The sequence below is a fragment of the Corythoichthys intestinalis genome, chromosome 13, assembly GCF_030265065.1.
Source record: "Corythoichthys intestinalis isolate RoL2023-P3 chromosome 13, ASM3026506v1, whole genome shotgun sequence".
NCBI classification, from domain to species: Eukaryota; Metazoa; Chordata; class Actinopteri; order Syngnathiformes; family Syngnathidae; genus Corythoichthys; species Corythoichthys intestinalis.
The window spans coordinates 677,575-699,018 of NC_080407.1; the positions used below are offsets into that span (position 1 = coordinate 677,575).

Here is a 21,444-nt window from a genome sequence, read left to right on the forward strand (position 1 = left end):
GGGTCTCGCGTGCCGAAGAAGGGGCGAAAAGGAAGTGCACGCAGGCGGAGGTGGATCTCCTCCATGACGCTAAAGCTAAAGAGCTAACATGATGTTGCCGCTGCCGGTTTTGTGCGTCTGCTAGCGGGCCGCCCTGGACTCCCTATCCGCCTTGAGGTGCATCATGCCCGGATGGAAGAAGAACATCCCGGCCTGTCTCCAAGCGGACCAGGAAGGCGGTAAGGATCGCAGCGGAGCCGCCGCCACCGCCGACCGCTCACTCTCGCGCACGCGTGCGTGTTTGCCGGCTTTTGCGGACGCGCGCGTGAAACTTGACGCCGCGCGTCAGTGTGTGCGTTGGCGCGCCGGCTGACCGTGACGTGAAGCCCATCGATCGACGTGACGTCAGGAGGCGAAGCTAGCAGATTAGCTTAGCCTGGAGGCCGGCCGGCCGGTACGCCCGCCCCCGCCCCGCCACCTGCCGGCTGTCGCCCTCCTGCGTGGCCGGCGCCGCAAAAGCGCCCCCGCGCTTGACTTGGTTTTCAGCGTGTCACGGATTGGTCAGCTCACACGTCGACATCTATCGGTGTCAACCTTGACAAATAAAACCGAGCTGCCCATCATCAAAGTGATGTTGCCATCAACCAAAGTCCTCATCAATAGAGCAGAGTTGATACACGCTTGTGGTTTCTTTCTACTCTCGCCAAGTCTTTGATCATGTTCACAGGTATTGATGATTACATTTCATTTTGATCATCTCTAGTTTAAAAATAACACTCCAGATAAAAATAGAGGATGGATGGCATTCATCGAAATGAAGACTGTTCCTCGTCTTCGTGCTTAATTATTAACACCAGAGTTAAAGTGACGTGACCGCACCAAAGCGAGTAGTGACATCACTGTACTCGAGTTGACAGATTAGATTGAGTATATACACGACACTGGTGACGAATGATGGTATTTCGCTGTCGGCCAAACGGATTGGACGTCTGTCGCCGTCAATGGCAGCCCCCATTCTTTTCCCAACCTTTTTGCTCAGGCACGAAATCATACAAGACTTTTGTCCTGCACACGCGCACTCGTACGCAGTGTCTTTTCAGAGGCGCCGATGTCACAACTCTGCTCATTCTCTTCCTTCGGATTAGTCGAGCGAGGCCGCTTGTGTGTGAGGCGCCGGAATCTTTTTTGTGTGCGACACATTTTACAAGGAAGCGCGTGCGTCGTCGCTCGCACATCATCGTCACGGCTAACGGTATAAAACGCTGAGGTGTGTGTTTCTACTTGGAGGCTTGTAAAACATGAAAGCACTTTTTGGATTGTGCAACAAATTAAGGACAAAGTTGCACTGACACACACACGCAGGCAGGCACTTAGCAGCCCTGGGCGGCATCCAGGTGGAGCGCCGAGCTGCCGGCATCAAACAAACATCATGTCATTTTATGCTCGAATTCACCCAGCGTGCGCGCACACACACGACTTGCATCAGCGTGTGCGGTCGCGTTCACCTTTACTCAACTGCTGTTGAGAAGTGGCATGGCAGCACTCCCTTTTGTTTCCGAGTGGTGGCGTGTTTTCGGGAATCAAGGTCAGTCAGTCAGATATGACAAATATGTCATGACTGTCTTCCCCGCCGCGCGTGTACTAAAGCAACCAAAGCTGTGAGTGTTGCTTTGTCGCCCTCTTGTGGCCACTCGGTGCCTAGCTACTACTTTCAAGTGAGTTGAAGAGCTCCGCGTCACGCTTTGGTGTCAATTACTCGCCGATTTTAGCATCCCTCGCGATCATTCGCTGTCCCAACACCGACCCGGTGGACGTCTATGGCGGCCGACGAGGCTTTCTTTTTACTCGAGTGTGTTGCACTAGATTCCGCCGCATTGTGTTTGTGTGCGCGAGCATCCATTAGGAATGAAGGTCAGCCACTCCGACGTCCATTAAGCCGAGCACCTCGGGCTCGGTCACGTGCGCGTCGGTGCCAGGCCGTCCCCGTTCGGTCACCAGACGGACCCGATCGGTTTCGGCCATATTACGGAGGACGATGCGGACGGTTGGGATCTGCGCCGTGGCAGGCGGGGTAGCGGCTAAGCCGACGCGTGTGGAGAATGCGATTAAACGCACGCGCTCGGCCGGGCGGCCAATCGCAGAGCGGCGGTGCGCCGGCCTGCGAGCGATATGCAAATCAGGAGGCTTTTGTCATTTTTTGCAGCTCGCTCTCTCGGTCGCCACCAAATGTCAGTCAGTCAACTGACACTAAAGCCTTCTTTGCTTTGGAGAAAAGATGGCTCATCAAATGATTCACTCCTTGGTGCTTTGTGCGTCAATGCCAAAGAGCACAATGTAGTTAGAGGCCACCTCGAGAGGACGCAATCTATTCAGGCCGACTAGTTGACGGCCTAAATGAAAGACAATGTTGATTTGAAAGCTTTTTTTAACGTGTCACCAGTGTTTAAAGTAGGATTGGACAGGTGGGGGAGCCTGAAAATTGTGTGAGATAAAATGGCACACATGTATTCTCAAACGAGAAATACAGGCCGGATTAACCGGAAAAACACACACGGCCAGTGGCGCCACCAGGGGGTGGCCAGGGGTGGCCACGGCCCCCCTATAAATTTGTTGGCCACCACACTGGCCACCCCGCTTGCCAGTATATCATTAGATTGTTGTAGCATCAGTTATGCATTTCATCCTAAATGCACAGCCAGGACCAAGGACTATGGTTTATGGACTATGCAGTGTTGTTAATAACGGCGTTAGAATATAACGGCGTTACTTTTTTCAGTAGTGAGTAATCTAATGAATTACTTTTCTCATCTTGGCAACGCAGTTACAGTTACTGAGGATGGAAAGGCGTGCATTATTATGCGTTGCTATATTGGTTGAATGACGCGATAAAAGTCTGAGGGAGACAGACTCACCGAGACGACAGAGCAGAGCAGGAGTGGGGACTCAAAGGAGGCAAAAAAGTTGTGACACCGAGCAAACACAATGCTAGGTGGCTCCAATAATACCTGACTGTAGCCGATAGCCTACAAATACGCCCACAAGATATGGTAGATATCATATATATATAGAACTAGATGCGAAATGACAGACACGGGGGCGTTAGCAACATGTACAGTACAGGAACTAAATGCGTTAGTAAACAGCCACCATCTTAAAGCAGTAGACTTCTTAGGAAGGCTCTGTTGTAGAGAACCTTCCTAGCAAACCTAAGTAACTTTTTATCTAAAATACACCTAAATCGGCAAAATCTTGACTTGAATCTATCTTTAAACGATGAAACAGTTTTAAAACTTCCACATGTCGAAAGTAGACAGAAGGGAACTAATGCAATAATGGGAGCAATTTTAACAACTTTTAAAGGTTGATTCAGGGTTAGGGTAAAGAATTGGGTTAGGGGTAATTGTCCCAAAAACCTTTTACACATCACATAGTGTGACCTACGTTTTTTTTTTTTTTTTGAGGGACAAAAAAAACAAAACATGAAAATTATCACCAGTTACTTTGCCAAGTAACTAATTACTCTTACATTCAGGTAACTGAGTTACTAACGCAACTGCTTTTTGGGAGAAGTAATTTGTAACTATAATTAGTTACTTAGTAAGATTAACAACACTGGGACTATGCACATTAAATCATTAGGAACATCAAATATTACACAAAGTATATCAGTAGCTGTGTCCTTAAGTCTTTCTGATAGTTTTCCCCTGACAGCTTTAGTGCAATAGTATAATGAAAACCTGAAATTATGGCTTTTAGTTTTGGTGTGCCACCCCAAGATTTTAAGTGGCCCCATCTGGCCACCCCGTGAAAAATTTCTGGAGGCGCCACTGCACACGGCTAACTAACAAAAAGAAACAGCAAACTAACAGCGTGGACAAAAAAGACTAAAGTGAAAAGAAAACCTAAAAAGAAACACAGATTGGTGAAACAAGACTATTTTCTTCCCCACGCTCCTCCTCCTTTAACAATAAAACAATCAGATATTAACACTTAGATGAGGTTTTCCAGCAGTTAGATAAATATTCATAACAAAGCAGTTAACCTTGAAGATAACTGGATAACATTTTGCCATGACACAAGGCATGTCATCTAAATCAGCTAGCCATTTTCACATTCCTCTTATTGGCCTGATGAACTGCTGACTACTACAGAATTATTATTATTATTCACCTTATTCGCTTCCTTTGGTTTAATCGCCGTTTTAGACTACCCCGGAAATATTCCAACCACAGACGATTCAAACGAACGCGAGTGGTTTGACTGGCTCGGTAGATGCTGCCTGTTAAAGAAGGCGGGCCCAGTAGAGGGTGGTGCCGCGCTCTGATTTGGTGAACATGTCAGGGCTTAATGATGAGAAAGCCACGCAGACTGCGCATGCCAAAATACACAGTCGATGGGCGCTACTGCCAGTGTAATGTAAATGATTTGTTTATCTGACTAAGGAGGCGAAGCTGAGCTCCGGCCCACTTTAACCCTTGGATGACACTCCTAGACTACTTTATACTTGACTGCATGACTCCTTTAAATCCTTTAAATTCTTTGCGTTGCAAAGACTCAGAGAGTAAAATCCCCAAATTTTTTTGGAATAGGATTTCTGTTTTTGCGCGACCCGGGGACTTTTTCGAACGACCCCGAAAAATTTTCCGTTTGCCCGTAAATGCCAATTTCTCACCGATTTTTCAAAAACAAACAACTTTTCAAAATGTATCTAGCCCTACAATTCTTTACCATATCACATAATTTGGACATTCCAGGACTGTGAGGGGCATAAAATTGTATACAGAATTTGGACAAAAAAATACGGTTCCCCAGAAATTTGCCCAAAATTTTCTCATTCATTATATATACTCTGTACATGTTTATTTTTTTAATGTGTGCAACGTTCAGATTTTCCTTTCACTTCCAATGGAATTTGCATTGCATGGACGGCCGTGTATGTCGAATCTATTGATGCCAATGTACTTGAATTCCATTGACGCATAGGTAAGCCGATGCCATTGACGGCTGCGTACGTCCAAATTATTTCCAATGTCTGCGCATTGCATTGACGCACAAGTACACAATAGCAAATGAGGGCGATGCACGTCCTTGCCATTGATGGCCATGTACAGTATGTCGATTCTATTGACCCCAATGTACTTGGAATCCATTGACGCATATGTAAGTCGATGCCACTGACGGCCACGGACGTCCAAATTTCCCATTCATTTTCAATGGGAAAAAAAATGTCCCCAAATCAACAGCAAATGAACAGATATCAATAGGACGTGTCCCCGATTCCATTGACGCGCATGGAAGTCGATGCCAATGACGGCCACGGACATCCAAATTTCCCATTCATTTCCAATGGCATTAACATTGCACTGAGGCCAATGGAGACAGATGCCACTGAGGGCCATGAATGTCAATTATATTGATGCCGATGTACTTGGATCCCGTTGATGGCCACGGACGTCCAAATTTCCCGTTGGTTTTCAATAGCATTTACTTTCATGCCATTGACAGCCATGTTTGTTGATTCAATTGATGCCAATGTACTTTGATACCATTGACGTAAATTTAAGTCAGTGCCATTGATGCCTCCAAATTTTCTATTCATTTTCAATGGCAGAAAAGCAAATGTCCCAAAATCAACAGGAAATGACCAGATATCAATAGGACGTGTCCCCCAAATGACCAGGACAGTGAGGACACACCCCTAAATTTCCCCAAATGACCTGATATGATCAGGACGTTTCCCTCAAATGTCCCCAAATCAACAGGAAGTTACCTTATATTGTCCCCGAAATGTCCCCAAACCAACCTGTGCGGGGCTAAGAGCCTTATCGCCACACAGCAAAGGCCCAGAGTAATTTCTCCAGAAATAGCAGTTTCTAGTATTTAATACAGTGCTTTTCAATTATTTACAGGAAGACGTAAATGCCCCTCCCGCCACTCTCTGCCGCCACTGTACATAGTATCATTTGTCTATAAAACCATGATTATTATTAGGGTTGTTCCGATCATGTTTTTTTGCTCCCGATTCGATCCCCATCGTTTTAGTTTGAGTATCTGCCGATTCAGATATTTCCCGATCCGATTGTTTTTTTTTTTTTGCTCCCGATTCAATTCCAATCTTTCCCGATAATTTTTCCCGATCATATACATTTTGGCAATGCATTAAGAAAAAAATGAATAGAACTCGGACGAATATATACATTCAACATACAGTACATAAGTACTGTATTTGTTTATTATGACAATAAATCCTCAAGATGGCATTTACATTACTAACATTCTTTCTGTGAGAGGGATCCACAGATAGAAAGACTTGTGACTTTGTATATTGTGACTAAATATTGCCATCTAGTGTATTTGTTACGCTTTCAGTAAATGATACTGTAGCCATGCCCAATGCATGATGGGAAGTGGAACCATGACTGTGCGTAGTGCTATCAAATGATATATCTTCTCTGCGTTGTGAAATAATATAAGGTGTTAAGAAAAAGATCATTTGCTACCTTGCTTCCCCACATTGCATTTGCTTCCCTTGATATTTCTAATCGTAGGGAGAGGGATTGTAAGGCTTTAGCCAATTTAAAAAAAGGCTCCAAAGGCTGCCAAAATTCACTCTGCTGATTTTACGCTGCCTTTTATCTCTCTGTATAGGTAAATGGCGCCATTACAGATTGCGTGCGACAATGCGTGAGTGGGTCGTGCAGCGCATGCACTAATTGCGTTAAATATTTTAACGTGATACATTTTTTAAAAAAATGAATTACCGCCGTTATCGGTATAAATTTGATAACCCTACCTTAAGCCTAAACTAAAGACTCTGGATGAGTGTAACATATTATTTCTGTTAATGTTAAATACAATTAGAAAACAATAAAAAAATATACATACATATTTAAAAAAGGCATGGCCGATATTTTTTTGCCGATTCCGATACTTTGAACACCTCTGCATAACACTGAGTCCTTTTTAATATTAAGGGGAAAATGGTAATATCGATTAACTTACAATAAAATACAACTTTATTAACATAGTTTTGTTTGTAACAGAAAAGAATAAGCGTACCAATTTGCCTGAATAAAAAAGACATCCAAACTGTAAAAATCCACTCAAGGTACATTCACAAAATTTGCATGAAAAACTCCTAGCTTGACACTAAGATGATGTCAAAGTAAAGTGAGGAAACATAAACATTCCATGTGTTGATATTCCACATGACAAGAATAAACCCTATTTTATCACGGTGACTGGAAGGCTACATAAGACTGCATTTTAGCTGAGTGAATACTATGAAATGACGACATTCTACAAAAGCAGTTCTTGCTCAGATCTTTTGAACATTTTCATGTGATAAAGACTGGACGAGAGAGAGGCGTTTCTCCAAAGAGATTTTGGACTCTTTGATTCATTGAACGAAAGCCTGCCCTGTTGCATCACGGGAATTGTTGTTCCCTCCTGGTCCTTTGTAGAGCTCCCTGACTGAAGCCAGTCCTCCCCTCCCCTCCCCTCCCCTTTCCTCTCCTCCTCGGTGGAATCAAGTGTGTCATAAAAAGAGGAATGAATGGTGCAAAGGATGGAGGGAGGGAGGGATAAATGAGTGGAGGATGGAAGGAAAGAAGAAAAGTCATGTCTGCTGACTCTTCAAGTGCACATTTATACGCGCTGGCGCACACACACGCATCGAGTGAGAGTGTGTGTGTTGGGAGCACTGTGATTGGCTGGAGCAGGCCAGGAGGAGGCCGCATTGGAGGCGAGGCTACAAAGAGTGCACGCGTGCGCTACCCGGAGGTGTGCGAGAAAAGAAACCCGAGCCCGTCTCCTTTGTGTGGAGAGACGCTTCCCGTACGCGGTTAGCCGTGCGCGCGTTTTGAAGATGGAGCGCTTCCTGGCTCTCCTGCGCCTGCTCCAGAGGAGGCGCAGGAGGAGGTACCGCGCCGACGACGACTACCAGGAAGGATACGACGATGTCTACTTCTATACCAGCAAGTACCACGCGCGGCTGCTACGTGAGTCTCGCGCCTGCGACAAACAAGCCTCATGTGTACACATGTATACAATGGGTGTGTGCTCTTTGATGTATAATTAAAGAGTGCCCAGGTGAGCCACCAGGTGCTTGCTGGGTAATAACAAGTGTCTATGCAGAGCAAGAATTTGGACGGCGGCTATTTGTCGTGTACCGTTCGTCATCACGTCTCCCCGTGAAGATGCCACGATGTCGTTTTGCACAATACTCATCCGTTTCGGAAAGTAAATAGGAGCGAGAGAGATTTTTGTCGCGTGCCGGCAATAACGACAACTTTTTAGCTTCGTAGTAACACGGGCAACTTGGGATGCTGAGGTTCAGGGTTCAAAGGCCGCGTCTGGGTACCACTGCCTCAACATTTTCTCATTGAATTACTAAACTTCACCAGTCTTCTTGACCTACGCTTTTAAGTGAGCGCAGCTAAACATTGAGGCCTCACCGGTTCAAATACTGGGTGAAGTGTCCCTTGAAGTATTTGGAGTAATAAAGCTTGAAATACTGTAGTCTACACTTCCAAGTGAACGTGCCAGCCACTAAAACCTGGCTAGCCCAGGAGTGATGCTGCTGACACAGACAGCATATTCATCTCCAGGAGACAGGATTGTTATTCATAAGCACAACAAAAATGTTCTTGCTTCATTTGAATCATGCAAACAAAAGGCTACTTCTACTTGGAATTTATCTCTATAACCTACAAACAATTGGACCGTTTGCACGCAATGAAGAGACCCGCATACATTTGCATGTCAATGAGACAGAATGATGTCAGGCCCGTGCCCACATGTTAGCGCCTTGGCTAATTACCCTTCCAAATCAGTGTGTAATACGATGCCATCAATAACAGTCCTTTCATAATGAGTCATCTCAGTACGCTATCTAGCGCGTATTAGTGCAAGGTCTCGGCCGCCTCGAACTTCCTGTTAGCTCCCCCGCCATTAACGCGAAGCACTAAGTGCACGAGCGGAACACGACGTCACCGCTCTGTCGTCGGCCCGACGTCCGGAGTGGACCCATTTGAGCGTGCGCGGCGTTCATTTTAGCCACACTTTAAAGACTGTTGAGCACACGCGCGCGGGTCTAAAAATTGCTCTTTGTACTTGTAGGGTCGCTCGTTCCCTTTAATTATTCATCAGCTCGTCGCCACGGCAACAGCCGCTGCGGCGCACGTGGCCGTCGTCTCCTTACGCGCGTGGACCTTGACGCTTTCTGGTCCTTACCTGCGGGTGGCGCTCTGCCTCCCTCAGCGGTGAGCCTTAACTCATTCGCTACCAGGGACTGGACGTCAGCGGGGGGCGACTGGTGCGACGGTCGCCCGTGTGGTCAGTGAAGGAAATGTTTTCTATAAAACAATCGTTAAAATATCATCACATAAACAACACTCGCACGTGCGCGAAATGAAATTAATCTGGCATCATCTGAACACTGACCTACATGTGGAAGTGGACCGCGCCCCTTCTACCTTAGCAGCCAATCGCAAGGCGACACTGCGTTCCTGCCGTGGCTCTCCCCCTGTTGATGACATCATCATGAACCGTGTGTGAAGGTTAATTTATACAACTTTTTTAGCTGTGTGTGTGTTGTGGTCACTGGAATGTCCTTTGTACTTGAATGCTTCGCATATTTTACAGTCGACTTCCCACGTTAAAGATTTGAGCCTGCTCGTTTAGCACGCCGTGAGGTGTGGAGAGGATGATTTAAAGGGCCGGCGCATTTTGGCCGTGTTGGTGAGAGGCGTGTTGAAGGCCAATAGATGGGAGGGCTGACAGTGAATGATCACGTTTCGTTGCCATTGATTCAATAGACATCCAATCCAATTGAAGTGGGAGGGCTGGCAGCGAATGAGTGTTGATTACTAGGATCAACTCCTTTGATTAGACGTCTATATGATGGTCAATGGCACTGAAGGAGTTAAGGTGATCTTTTGCATTCATTCCATTTTGATGCGCTTCCTCCTCACCGTCATCACGCCGCGGGATCAGGCTCCCCCTCCCCCTTCTCATTTCATGGCGGCGCTCCACATCTGCAGCGCCCTCCCCCTCCTCGTCCTCCTCTTCCTCCTCCTCCCTCGCCGTCCTCTTCCTCGTCTGCGTGATGGCGTCCGCGTGAGGAGGGCTGGCGGCGGCCGAACGACGGAGAAGCTAGAGGAAGAGGAGCGTCGGGAGGATTAGGGGGAGGCCGGCGGCGATTTAGCGTGCATGGCGCTGGCTGGGGGGCCGGCGACGCCGAGCTGGGGGCTTCATCATGATCGCCGTCTCGTTCAAATGCCGATGTCAGATCCTGCGCAGGGTGAATAAAGGTAGAGCGAGAGAGAGAAATGACAGCATAATTTATCGGAAATTAAGCAGAGATTGACATTCCTCTGTGTGTGAGTGAGTGTGTGTGTGAGACGAGTGCGCTTTGCAGCGAGAGAGCGAGCGATCTAATATTCATGATGTCGGATAACGAGGGAGACAAGCGCTCGCGTCATGTGTACTTTGCGTGTAGCTGCAATTTAGCGGCTCGCGCACAGGGGGGAGAGAGACTTGAGCGTTTCTTGACTTAAGCGTCATCATCGTCTTTTTTTGGGGGGGGGGGGTTTGTACCGGCAGATGAAGGTCCGTACACCAAACATTCGGCAGGCTCGCGTCCGTCGGACGGCGCGCTCGCCATCAGGAGGCAGAGCATTCCGGATGAGTTCCGGGGGTGCACGCTGGTGGAGCTGATGAAGAAGGAGGGCACCACGCTGGGGCTGACCGTGTCGGGCGGCATCGACAAGGACGGGAAGCCGAGGGTGTCCAACCTCAGGCCCGGGGGCATCGCCGCCAGGTAGGCGGGGACGGGACTTCCGACCGCAAAAGCGAGTCGAACGGTAAACTCTCCTCTAGGAGCGACCAGCTGAACGTCGGCGACTACATCCGCTCGGTGAACGGCATCAACTTGGCCAAGTTCCGCCACGACGAGATCATCAGCCTGCTGAAGAACGTGGGCGAGCGCGTGCTGCTGGAGGTGGAGTACGAGCTGCCCCCCGTCTGTACGTCCGCCGTCGTCTCGCGCCGCGACCGCCGTTCCCTCTTGACGTCTCGCCGCGTCGTCTCGTATAGCCGTCCAGGGCTCCGGCGTCCTGTTCAAGACCGTGGAAGTCACGCTTCACAAGGAAGGAAACAGCTTCGGATTCGTCATCAGAGGTGCACGCGCGCGTGGCACGCGACCGCGCGGGATGAAATATTGACGCGTGCGTCTTGTAGGAGGAGCCAGCGACGACAGGAACAAGTGTCGGCCCATCGTTATCGCCACGGTACGCTCGGGAGGGCCGGCCGACAGGTGAGCGACAGCTTTCTCTGGGAAATCTCCAGTTCTTGGCACTTAAGGTATGCGCACGCAGGGAGGGGAGCATCAAACCGGGCGACCGTCTGCTGAGCGTTGACGGCATCCGTCTCCACGGCAACACGCTGGCGGAGGCCACGAGCGTACTGAAGCAGAGCGGACAGGAAGCCACCATGCTGCTGGAGTACGACGTCTCCGTCATGGGTCGGCGGCGCACGCGAACCCAATTCTCGGCCGCTGCCGTGCGCGCACCTGACCTTTGCCCCTCCGCGTTTAGAGTCCGTGTCCTCGGCTTCGGGCCCTCTGCTGGTAGAGGTGGCCAAGGCGACGGGCTCCAGCCTGGGCGTGGCTCTGTCCTCGTCCATGTTCTGCAGCAAGCAGGTCATCGTCATCGACAAAGTCAAACCGGCCAGCATCGCCGACAGGTGGGGTTTGCGCGCCGCCCGCTCTTCGCGCCCTAAATTTGGGTTGGCCGTAGGTGTGGCGCTCTGCACGCCGGCGATCACATTTTGTCGGTGGACGGCAAGTCGATGGAATTCTGCTCTCTGGCCGAAGCTACGCAACTGCTCTCCGCGTCCTGCCACAACGTCCGCATGGAGATCCTGCCTCAGCACCAAGCCCGACCGGCGCTCAACGCGCCGCAGCAAGGTAAAGTCCGAGCGGGACCGACTAACAAGTAGGGAAATGCCGTTCCTCTCGTCTTAACCTGAACACCCCCGCTCCCCCGCATGTGTGTGCGCATGTGTGTGCAGTCAAGGTGCAGCGTTCTCCTCGTCCCCTCCCTTGGGAGAGCGGAAACTCCGCCCCTATCCTCCCCCCTTACCACTACAACACGTACCATCCCGACCAATCGGGCGGCAGGTCGCACAACCGCCATACAAACAATCCGCGTACGTCCGCCTTTCCTCTCTTTCGCTCTGCACGCTCGCGCGTCACCTTGACGTCCGGCTGTGTTCGCAGCATTGGGTCACACGTTCTCTCCGGGCTCCATGTCGGCGTACAGTCTGTCGTCCCTCAACATGACCGTCCCCAGGAACGCGTACCCCACTAGCCCGCGGGGTACGCTGATGAGGAAGAAGCAGAAGAAGAAGGACTTCAAGAGCTCCTGTGAGCAACAACTTTGTATTTGTTCACTAAACCGACTAACCACTAACACGCCGCCGATAACAGTACACCCTCAGCATTTTGGAGTTCCGCAGCAAGTACAGTACCATTGGCAATGATATGACGTCCATTCTCGAACTGTTTTTTCGTCACGGCTGCACGATTGGACGTCTATCATGGTCAACGGCAATGAGAAAGTGTTCGAATTAGGATGATTCACAGCAAAGCTTAAGATGTCTTCACTTCTTTTCAGTGTCTCTGGCGTCCAGCACGGTGGGTCTGGCCGGTCAGGTGGTCCACACGGAGACCACGGAGGTGACGTTGCTCGGCGACGGCGTCATGGGCTTCGGCCTCCAGCTGCAAGGCGGCGTCTTCGCCACGGAGACGCTCTCCTCGCCGCCGCTCATCGCTTACATCGACCCCGACAGTCCCGCAGAGAGGTTGAAGAGACGTCACGTGCGATTTTCAAACGCAAACAAGTCGCGAGTGTGTATATAAGCGTGCGTGTTTCTAGGTGCGGCATTCTCCAAATAGGCGACCGCATCTTATCCATAAACGGCATTCCTACAGAAGACTCCACTCTGGAAGAAACCAATCAGCTGCTTAGAGACTCCTCCATTACTGCACAACTCACCCTAGAGATCGAGTTCGACGTGGCCGGTAAGTCCACGCCCCGTACCGAGCGTCAATAATCCCGTTTGACCTCAAACGCTGTGTCCATCTTAGAATCGGTCATTCCGTCCTCCGGAACGTTCCACGTGAAACTCCCCAAGAAGCCGGGAGTGGAGTTGGGAATTACCATAAGCTGTGAGTGGCAGTCTCGCACACGCACAAGTGGTCAACCAAACATCAACTGAACAGGTTGTGTTGTCGCAGCTCCTTCAAACAGGAAAGCGGGAGACCCCCTCATCATTTCGGACATCAAGAAGGGCAGCGTCGCACATAGGTGAGTCGCTCGGCTCACGCGGACAGTATCGTAAATGAAGACCATCGACCTCACGTGCCTTTTGCGCGGTCGAGGACGGGGACGCTGGAGCTGGGCGACAAGCTCCTGGCCATCGACAACATCCGCGTAGAGACCTGCTCCATGGAGGAGGCGGTGCAGATCCTGCAGCAGTGCGAGGAGCTGGTCAAGCTGAAGATACGCAAAGACGAGGACAACTCTGGTAAGAACTAAGAAATCCGCGTCTGAAAAAATCTGAATCCGCGCCTTGCTTCCAGATGAGCAGGAAGTGTCGGGGAGCATCATCTACACGGTGGAGCTGCAACGCTACGGGGGTCCTCTAGGGATCACCATCTCGGGCACGGAGGAGCCTTTCGACCCCATCGTCATCTCCTCGCTCACCAAAGGAGGCCTAGCGGAAAGGTGGGCGACGCCCGCCGTCCGGCCCGCGGCCTCGATTCACGCTCGCGTTCACTTCAGGACGGGCGCCATCCACGTGGGCGACCGCATCCTAGCCATCAACAGCAGCAGCCTGAAGGGCAAACCGCTGAGCGAGGCCATTATTCTGCTGCAGCAGGCCGGCGAGACCGTCACGCTCAAGATCAAGAAGCACGGCGAGCGTACGTCTTCGGCACGTCCTCGCCCTCGTGGCGCTCGCTCCAGGCTTAAACTCGTGTCCGCACGCGCGCAGTGTCCAGTCCCGAGTTCCGCGCCGTCGGCTCGGCTCTGGAGAACCACGACGGCGAGGCGGGAGAGGAACCGCCTTCGGGTCAGAGGATGTTCAGCGCGCTGCCGTCCGTCGACAGCGCCGTCGAGTCCTGGGACGGTTCCAATGTGGACGCCGGCTTCGCCAGTCCGGGTAAGCGCGACGACACTGTCCGGCGCGTCGACGTACGATGACGTCACTTTTTGTTTGTTGCAGCCCCTTCCTTCCAATCGTCGCCGTTCACATTCCACGAGTGGCGCAACGCCAAAACGAGCAACAGCCAATCCCTCGCCTCTTCTCGCCTAAGAACCAACCCGCTGGCGGACCTGTCGGGCCTCAACGACGACTGGGAACACGTCACGCTTGGCGGGTGAGCAAAGTGGCATTTGCCATTCGAAGCGGCGACCGTTGTTGGCGTCGCGCTAGCACACGTGTGTATGCGTGACTGACCTGCGACTTGTACGGATGGGGTGGGGGACGCAGGTTCACGGTAGGTCACGACGGGACGGAACCGGACCAGGAGGAGAACTTTTGGTCTCAGGCCCTGGAGGACTTGGAGACGTGCGGACAGAGCGGGATCCTCAGGGAACTGGAGGTGCGCGCACGTGTATACAACGATTGTCATATCCCAAGTACACGGTCAAAGGGGCGGGACTTTGGAAAAATTTTCGACAAATGAAAAGCTTTCTATGATGCACAGAAAAAAAAAAGACTGATTGTTTTCCAGGAGCCAGGAAAGGGGGCGCAGCTCCTCACTGGGGTATCCTCCATCCTTCCTCTCCTACTTTTCTGAACCACTAATCCTCTTATGGTCTTTTTTTTTGAAGGCAACCCTAACAGCATCCTCAAAGTAGCTTTCCCTGCAGAGTGACTTTGACTAACATTTATAAGTGACTAAATCCAAACGCACTTTTACGACTTTAGTGGTATTTACGTGAAAACTAAGTGGTATTTAACCAATGTCGATTTGGTGACTTTGGCCAGCTTGTCGGGCATGTCGTCGTGAGCACGGCATGCTGGGAAGTCTCAGACAAACGCATGCATCTGATTGGCCAAATGCTCACTGAATGTTGCGCGGAAGAACGTTCTTTTTTCCTCCAATGACGCGCGTGATCGTGCCCAGGCCACCATCATGTCTGGCTCCACCATCAGCCTGAACCACGACCCGGCCCCCTCCCGCACCTCGTTGGGACGCCAGGCCAGCTTTCAGGAACGCAGCAACACGCGCCCCCAGGTGACCAACGTTGCCGCCGACCCCCGACCTCTCCACGACGTAACATGCGACTCGCTCTGTGACCCACCAGGTAACCCCGCGCTCCAACACCTTGCCTTCCGACCCCCAACGCAGAGCCTTCGCCATGAAGAAGATGAGACAGGAAGTCAATGACATCCTTAACCAGACGCCAGTCGAACTTCACAAGGTGACTATGATGATTCCACCGAGTTATATGTGATTCGGCGGGGCATTTTGTATGAAAGCCAGACGTTTGATTGACGTGTTTCAGCTGACTCTGGAAAAGTCTTCCGATTCCGAGGACTTTGGCTTCAGTGTGTCGGACGGCGTTTTGGACCGCGGCGTTTACGTCAATAATATCCGGGCCGGCGGGCCGGCGGAGCGCGGAGGCCTGCAGGCGTACGACCGCCTCTTGCAGGTTAGGACCGTCATCCGTCTCGTGAGCTCAAATGGCAGGTCCGAGTCACTGCGTTTGTTCAGATCAACCACGTGCGCACTCGAGACTTCGACTGCTGCCTGGTGGTTCCGCTCATCGCCGAGTCGTCCGACCGCTTGGATTTGGTGGTCAGTCGAAACCCGCTGACCAATCACTCGGAAGGCACCGACAACGGCCGCGCCCCTCGACCCGTCGACGGCAACAAGGAAGCGGGCGAGGACGGCGCGCCCATCAAGTGGAAGAAACCCGGGGACGGGACCGGGTCGGGGCTCGTCACAGACACTTCTGTATAAGCACCCGATGGGCCGCGCCTCCTCGGTGCTAGACACCACCTGATCTTTGACCCGCAAGGGCGGCCCAGAAGCACACGGACACTTCACCGGTCCTCGGCCAGTGCCGACTCGTTTCCCGCCGGAACCTTTGAACCAGTTCCCGATCGATGGCGAGAGCGCTCTTGATCTCGCTCCTCATCTGGTGTGGAGTTCAAATCCCGACCCATCCCATTCCCGATAGCCAACCGGACCCTCACCTTCTCCGATCCGCGGGGGCGTGGTCTTTGGCGTCAGAGGAAGCGAAATTCCAATAGAAGCACAGCAGCAGCACAAAGACTTGACGGCAGGTTGCAAATGCCGTGGCCACGGAGACGACTGATCGCAGAAGGACCGACCAAACGGATTTCTTTGGATCCAAAGTGATTGGCGCATCCGTATCGGAATTGGACTTGCGTGCCATGAAAAATCATAATTATGAGGATAACACTAAGCAGTTAAAATATATTTTTTAATGTTTACACACGTTGACTGGCCACACTGTGCGTGTGAATGTGCTCGAGTGCGTGCGTGTTGTCGTCTTTGGTCAAACGGGCCCCCCAAACCCCGCCCCTCAACCAATAACAGGCAGGATGATCTATTCAGCAGATTGGCTGGAACCAATCAATATTGACGCCTGACTCTGATTGGTTCTCTACCCCGCCACACGCGCCGACGAGCATGACCTGCCCCCACCCCCCCCAATAACTGTGATGAATTATGCTAATCAATTGTGTGTTTTGATTGACTGTTGTCACTTTTCTCTGTTTCCATGACGACCAACCTCAAGATATACCCCCCCCCCCCAAAAAAAAAACACAAAAAAACACAAAAGAAGGACAAGTCGTCGTCGTGGATTCCACGACAACATTTTGTCATTTTAGGTAACGTGTCGTGACACGCCCGTGACGTCATTTAGCCGTTTCGTCTCATTAGAAAGTCGACATTTTCTTCAGCGACCAATCGGAAGCCTCGAAAAAGAAACGCGCTGTTCTGCGCTCAGGACGGAAAGAGTCGTGATTGGCCGTCGTTTGCTCGGGTGCGAGTGAGTGTTCTACTTGACTTTGGCTAGCCGTTTAAAGCACAGCGCCCCTTCGCGGCTGCAAATCAAGCGCACACGACAAGCTTACGGCTATCAAGATACTTAGCACAAGGCTAACACACAGGGCTACGTTACAGCAGGGCTAATCTTCTGGTCAAGAGTGACTAACCCGAGCCCACGCAAGCTCACAGTAATTAGCGGTCAGGTTAGGGTGGGGCTAATTAGCATGGCCGAGCTCCCGTCAAAAAGAATTTTTTTTCCAATAGAAAAGAGCTTAGGGGCCTTGGGGGCGTGGCTTCAAGAACAAACGCACTGTTTGTACACGTGTGCAGGAATTTGCATATTGCACTGCCACCAGAAAAGGAGAGTTAACTTCCATGTAGCTTCACCAACCAACCAAACAAAATAAGTCTTTTGTTTCAGGAACACTGACAATGTTGTAAAGTATTTTTGTACAAATTTCATACTTTGGTAGCATGATGTTCCTGCTGTGAGTCCTGCCGTCTCCACCTTTCTTTGTGTGGACGACGACTGAACGACAATAAACTACTCATGACACACTTTTTTGCCTTTCATTTCTTCACCGAGTCTAATAAACCCCTTTTTCAACAAAATTAGATTTTTTTAGGGCCATTGACAACAAGGGCGTAGGTTTGCATAGGGACGGCGGGCACGTAACACTAGCGACTTTTCAGGATGCCCAAATTGTCCCCACCAACTTTTAAGCAACCTTATTTGCATTTTAGAATGAGTTCGGTTATAGAGGTCATTTAGATTCTTTTCCCATATGTTGGAAGGACTGAATAGCCCCTATCATTTTTAAGTGAATTACTTTCATTATGTTCAGACATTGACCCCTTTTCACTTACTGAATGTGCCAGTCCATTTTTTTCCCTCAAACGCACGATTGATTGGCTGATGACTTCAACCCCTCCCCACACACACACGCAATCACTTGCCACGTTTACATGGAGCCAAATATTCCAATTACAATCGGAATATTTGTTCAAACCGAATAAATGTGTTCCATATAAACACCTCATTCGGAATGAACAGGCCCAAACCGAATGGAATTTCATTCTGATTCACAGGTGTGGAATATTCCTTTTCCCAAACCGATTAGAAGTAAAATTATATCATGTAAACAGGGAAGCGGAATGGTGTCTGGTTGCGTTCTTTCTGCACATGCTCCATACTGACGTGGTGACGTCACTTGCAACATGGCTTCCAAGCACACGCACAGCGCACCCACACAACTTTTTAAATGAACGGCGTATCGTTCTGAAGTTTTGTTTCCGCTCGAAAAGTTCAAACAGCAGCTGATCTGACGATCGATCTCCATGTTTTGCAACGTGACGCTTTGTTTGATTAATCTGCGCATGTCAGACGGCAGTTGTCAAACGTCCTTTCGGAATAAAGGCAGACACATGTAAACGCTGGATCGGAATAGATGAAGTGACATGTAAACAGCTGATGTGAAATTTCCATTCCGAATGATTTGAATCAGTATGAATAAAAGTCAGCATGTAAACGTGGCTACTGTCCAAACACAAATACAACATGCCGCCTCCTCCGCCCCCTTCGAAGACGAGGAATATTAGAAGTTTTTTTTTCCCGATAGCAGCAGCCACTGTAAGTAATGTCACTATTGTGAAGGTGGGGGACACACCGCTAATTTTGCAACTAAAAATCTGATCTGCATCAGAGTTACCATAACGTTAATCTGTGTGAATTTCCCCGAACTACATTTGATTTATTTAGTTGGGTGTTGTGCCGAAAAATGTCCCCCCCCCCCCCCCCCCCCCCCCGCGTGAAACGTCCCCCCTGACGGGAGCGCTTATTTAAGACACTTTATCGAGGTGAAAACATCAAATGCTTTTTTGGATGCACTACAGTAATGGATTTACGACTGAAAAATCAGTTTTGAATAAATAAATTACACAAAATACTAGTATGTATATTGTAACAAATCGTGGACTGGGCCACATAACCATCTTTGAATTGAAATGTATTAGTCTACAGGTTTTCACGACCATATCCCAATGAGAATCACACAGGTATGACATTAGTTCAAGCAGAGTAATACATACATATTCATAGTACATAACTTAAATAATACATATTCACAGTACAAGAAAGTCATTTCCATGTCCATCGATTGGTAAGAAAAAGCTGTTTGTACGAGTGACGTGTGGGCACTCCGATCGGGGGGACAATTCTCGCAGGGGCGACATTTTTCGGCACGACAATTTAGTTTGACAATTTTGAGTGGTTTTTTAGACATGTTCATTTTTGCATTCCTGGATAGTTGTTGTAGAAATAGAAAAATGATCTGCCAGTGCTTCAAGTCAATTTTACTCACTTAGATTTCTTGAAAAAAGAAAAATAGCTAGCTGAAAACAAGCTTAACACTTATTTTAAGCAAAAAGTATGTTTAACCCTGAAAAAAAAAAACTTGTCTGTTCTTAATTCAAAAATAGACATTGTTCAAAACATTATTTGAAATATTTTTTTTCTGGATTTAGGTGAAAAATGACCAACTTTTAGATGTATAGGCTTGATAAAAGTGGAATAATCTGATGTATTAAACTGTTAGACTTTAACACTCAAAACCAGATGGAGAAAATTATTCGACTAGATTTAAGAAAAAATATCAGATTTTGCAGCGTTAGTATAAATCAATAAAGACTTATTTTGCAATGATCATTTAGCCAATCAATTAATTAGGTTCATATTGGTGATGAAATGTAGCCCTGACCCCCATTCACCAAATCTGTTTGGTCTGATTAACGTCCCGTCCCCAGCAAAAACTGTACTTGCGGGTTATGCTGTGATATCGTCCCGAACAATATTGAGACCAAACCTACGCCCTTGATTGACAATGACATTCAAAGCAGACGTTTATCGCTGTCAATGGCAGCCAATGAAGACAGTTTATTAAAAAACTCATACTTAGCTGTGAAATACATATTTAACGCAACATTGCACCATAAATTTGACACAAGTTCCATAAATATGTAGTGTGAAAAACATATCCTATACAGTACATTGCATATTTTAGAGACAAAATATGCAGTTCACCTGACGTAACCGGATGTGACGTATCGAGTGCTAGCCTTCGGCTTTTAAAAAATACATTATTATTAAAGATATTATTGAATTATTAGTACGAAAGATTCGAGGGTTTTTTTCTTGGAAGAAAATTTAGAAAGAACGGAGAAAAAAAAACTTGGTCGCGTGCAACGAAACCGGAAGTGGCCTTCTCACCGGTCGGTACTTGCAGTTTCTTCTCTGTTTGGGTGCTCCAGTTCACACACGCTGCTATTTGTTTGTCTGCCTTTTGTATTGTTGAAATTCAACAAAGTCTTGAGTAGAGCGAGGCGGACGCTGGAACTTGGAATCGGGAAGCGGCAGCATGTCCACGGCGCTGGAGAGCTACATTAACCGTATGCTAACGAACTCCCATGCCTTCTGTCCATGTTAGCACGCAGTAGCTTTTCATGACTTGATGCGCTCAATCAAAAAACTGTACGTTCGTGGTAAACGTACGTTTGGGCGCGGGCTCCGGTTCTTGCGTGTCGTTCCACATCTGGAGTCATCGCGCTGATCTTTCTCCTGCTGGTCATGCTGATCGATAACCTGTTTTTTTTGTTTTTGTCCCTCAGGTACGGTGGCTATCGTGACGTCAGACGGAAGGATGATTGTGGTGAGCAAATAAGTTGGGGACATTTTTCTCGTTTACCCATAGTAGCGACATCTCTTTAGAACAATGATGCAAAACTCTTTGCTTGATGGAGGACTGCCTTGTTGTGAAACTATGACGTCATCTCTCGTGTACGTAGGGCACACTCAAGGGCTTCGACCAGACCATCAACTTGATCTTGGACGAGAGTCACGAGCGCGTGTTCAGCTCGGGTCAGGGCGTGGAGCAAGTGGTTCTGGGACTTTACATTGTGCGGGGAGACAACGTGTAGGTGAACTTTGACCTTTTTGCGTATACGCCGGCATCGCCGCGGTCTTCATCTTGTGTTTCGCTTTGTCGCGCAGAGCCGTGATCGGCGAAATCGACGAGGAGACCGATTCCACGCTGGACCTGGGCAACATCCGAGCCGAGCCGCTCAATTCCGTCGTCCATTGATACCGTTGTTTGTTTTGATTTTTTACCAATCGTTTTCTGTTCATGTTTTATGCTTTCAATGCTTTAATAAAAGTCGATGACATATGGACACATTGCAAATTATCGTCTACGCAACAATCGACTAGCGTTGACATCAGAATTAATTGTTTGATTTCCTAAAATTGGCTAAGATGCATCTCTTCTCAACTATTTTTCTAAAATCCGATTTTTGACTTTGGCTCCAAGTCATAAATT

The 21,444-nt window shown here is 49.0% G+C and overlaps 4 protein-coding genes across 8 annotated transcripts in view; 2 read left to right on the forward strand and 2 right to left on the reverse strand.

The window, feature by feature from the left end:
* Positions 1 to 18,179, forward strand: grip1 (glutamate receptor interacting protein 1). Of its 5 annotated transcripts, none has more exons than XM_057854571.1 (24): positions 1 to 218; positions 10,585 to 10,801; positions 10,861 to 11,006; positions 11,077 to 11,160; positions 11,221 to 11,296; positions 11,358 to 11,503; positions 11,577 to 11,724; positions 11,778 to 11,947; positions 12,052 to 12,189; positions 12,260 to 12,406; positions 12,657 to 12,843; positions 12,918 to 13,063; positions 13,130 to 13,210; positions 13,280 to 13,349; positions 13,424 to 13,569; positions 13,625 to 13,769; positions 13,827 to 13,966; positions 14,038 to 14,205; positions 14,269 to 14,422; positions 14,536 to 14,647; positions 15,176 to 15,286; positions 15,357 to 15,473; positions 15,558 to 15,704; positions 15,767 to 18,177. In XM_057854571.1, the coding sequence occupies exons 1-24, from the start codon at positions 164 to 166 to the stop codon at positions 16,013 to 16,015; spliced, it is 3,300 nt and encodes a 1,099-aa protein (XP_057710554.1). In that variant the 5' UTR covers positions 1 to 163; the 3' UTR covers positions 16,016 to 18,177. The 5 variants fall into 5 exon arrangements, with proteins under 5 accessions (XP_057710554.1, XP_057710555.1, XP_057710552.1 ...); XM_057854569.1 differs by lacking the exon at positions 1 to 218 and adding an exon at positions 1,355 to 7,979 and having other exon boundaries at positions 15,767 to 18,178; XM_057854570.1 differs by lacking the exon at positions 1 to 218 and adding an exon at positions 8,005 to 10,292.
* Positions 1 to 21,434, reverse strand: part of itih5 (inter-alpha-trypsin inhibitor heavy chain 5) — a 39,241-nt gene extending 17,807 nt beyond the window's left edge. The window contains exons 1-3 of the mRNA XM_057854632.1: positions 20,340 to 21,434; positions 9,424 to 9,505; positions 9,214 to 9,335 (exon numbers count right to left, since the gene is read on the reverse strand). The gene's annotated coding sequence lies outside the window, so the exon portion shown is untranslated. The remainder of the gene's footprint in view (positions 1 to 9,213; positions 9,336 to 9,423; positions 9,506 to 20,339) is intronic.
* tymp (thymidine phosphorylase) overlaps positions 9,579 to 21,444 on the reverse strand; it is a 19,600-nt gene continuing 7,734 nt past the window's right edge. Inside the window, exon 13 of the mRNA XM_057854682.1 lies at positions 9,579 to 10,273. Coding sequence (XP_057710665.1) covers positions 9,998 to 10,273 — 276 coding nt within the window. The 3' untranslated portion in view covers positions 9,579 to 9,997. The remainder of the gene's footprint in view (positions 10,274 to 21,444) is intronic.
* On the forward strand, positions 20,327 to 21,298 carry lsm8 (LSM8 homolog, U6 small nuclear RNA associated). The gene is made up of 4 exons (XM_057854807.1): positions 20,327 to 20,518; positions 20,738 to 20,778; positions 20,915 to 21,042; positions 21,120 to 21,298. Exons 1-4 carry the CDS (start codon positions 20,488 to 20,490, stop codon positions 21,208 to 21,210), a joined length of 291 nt encoding a protein of 96 aa, XP_057710790.1. The 5' UTR covers positions 20,327 to 20,487; the 3' UTR covers positions 21,211 to 21,298.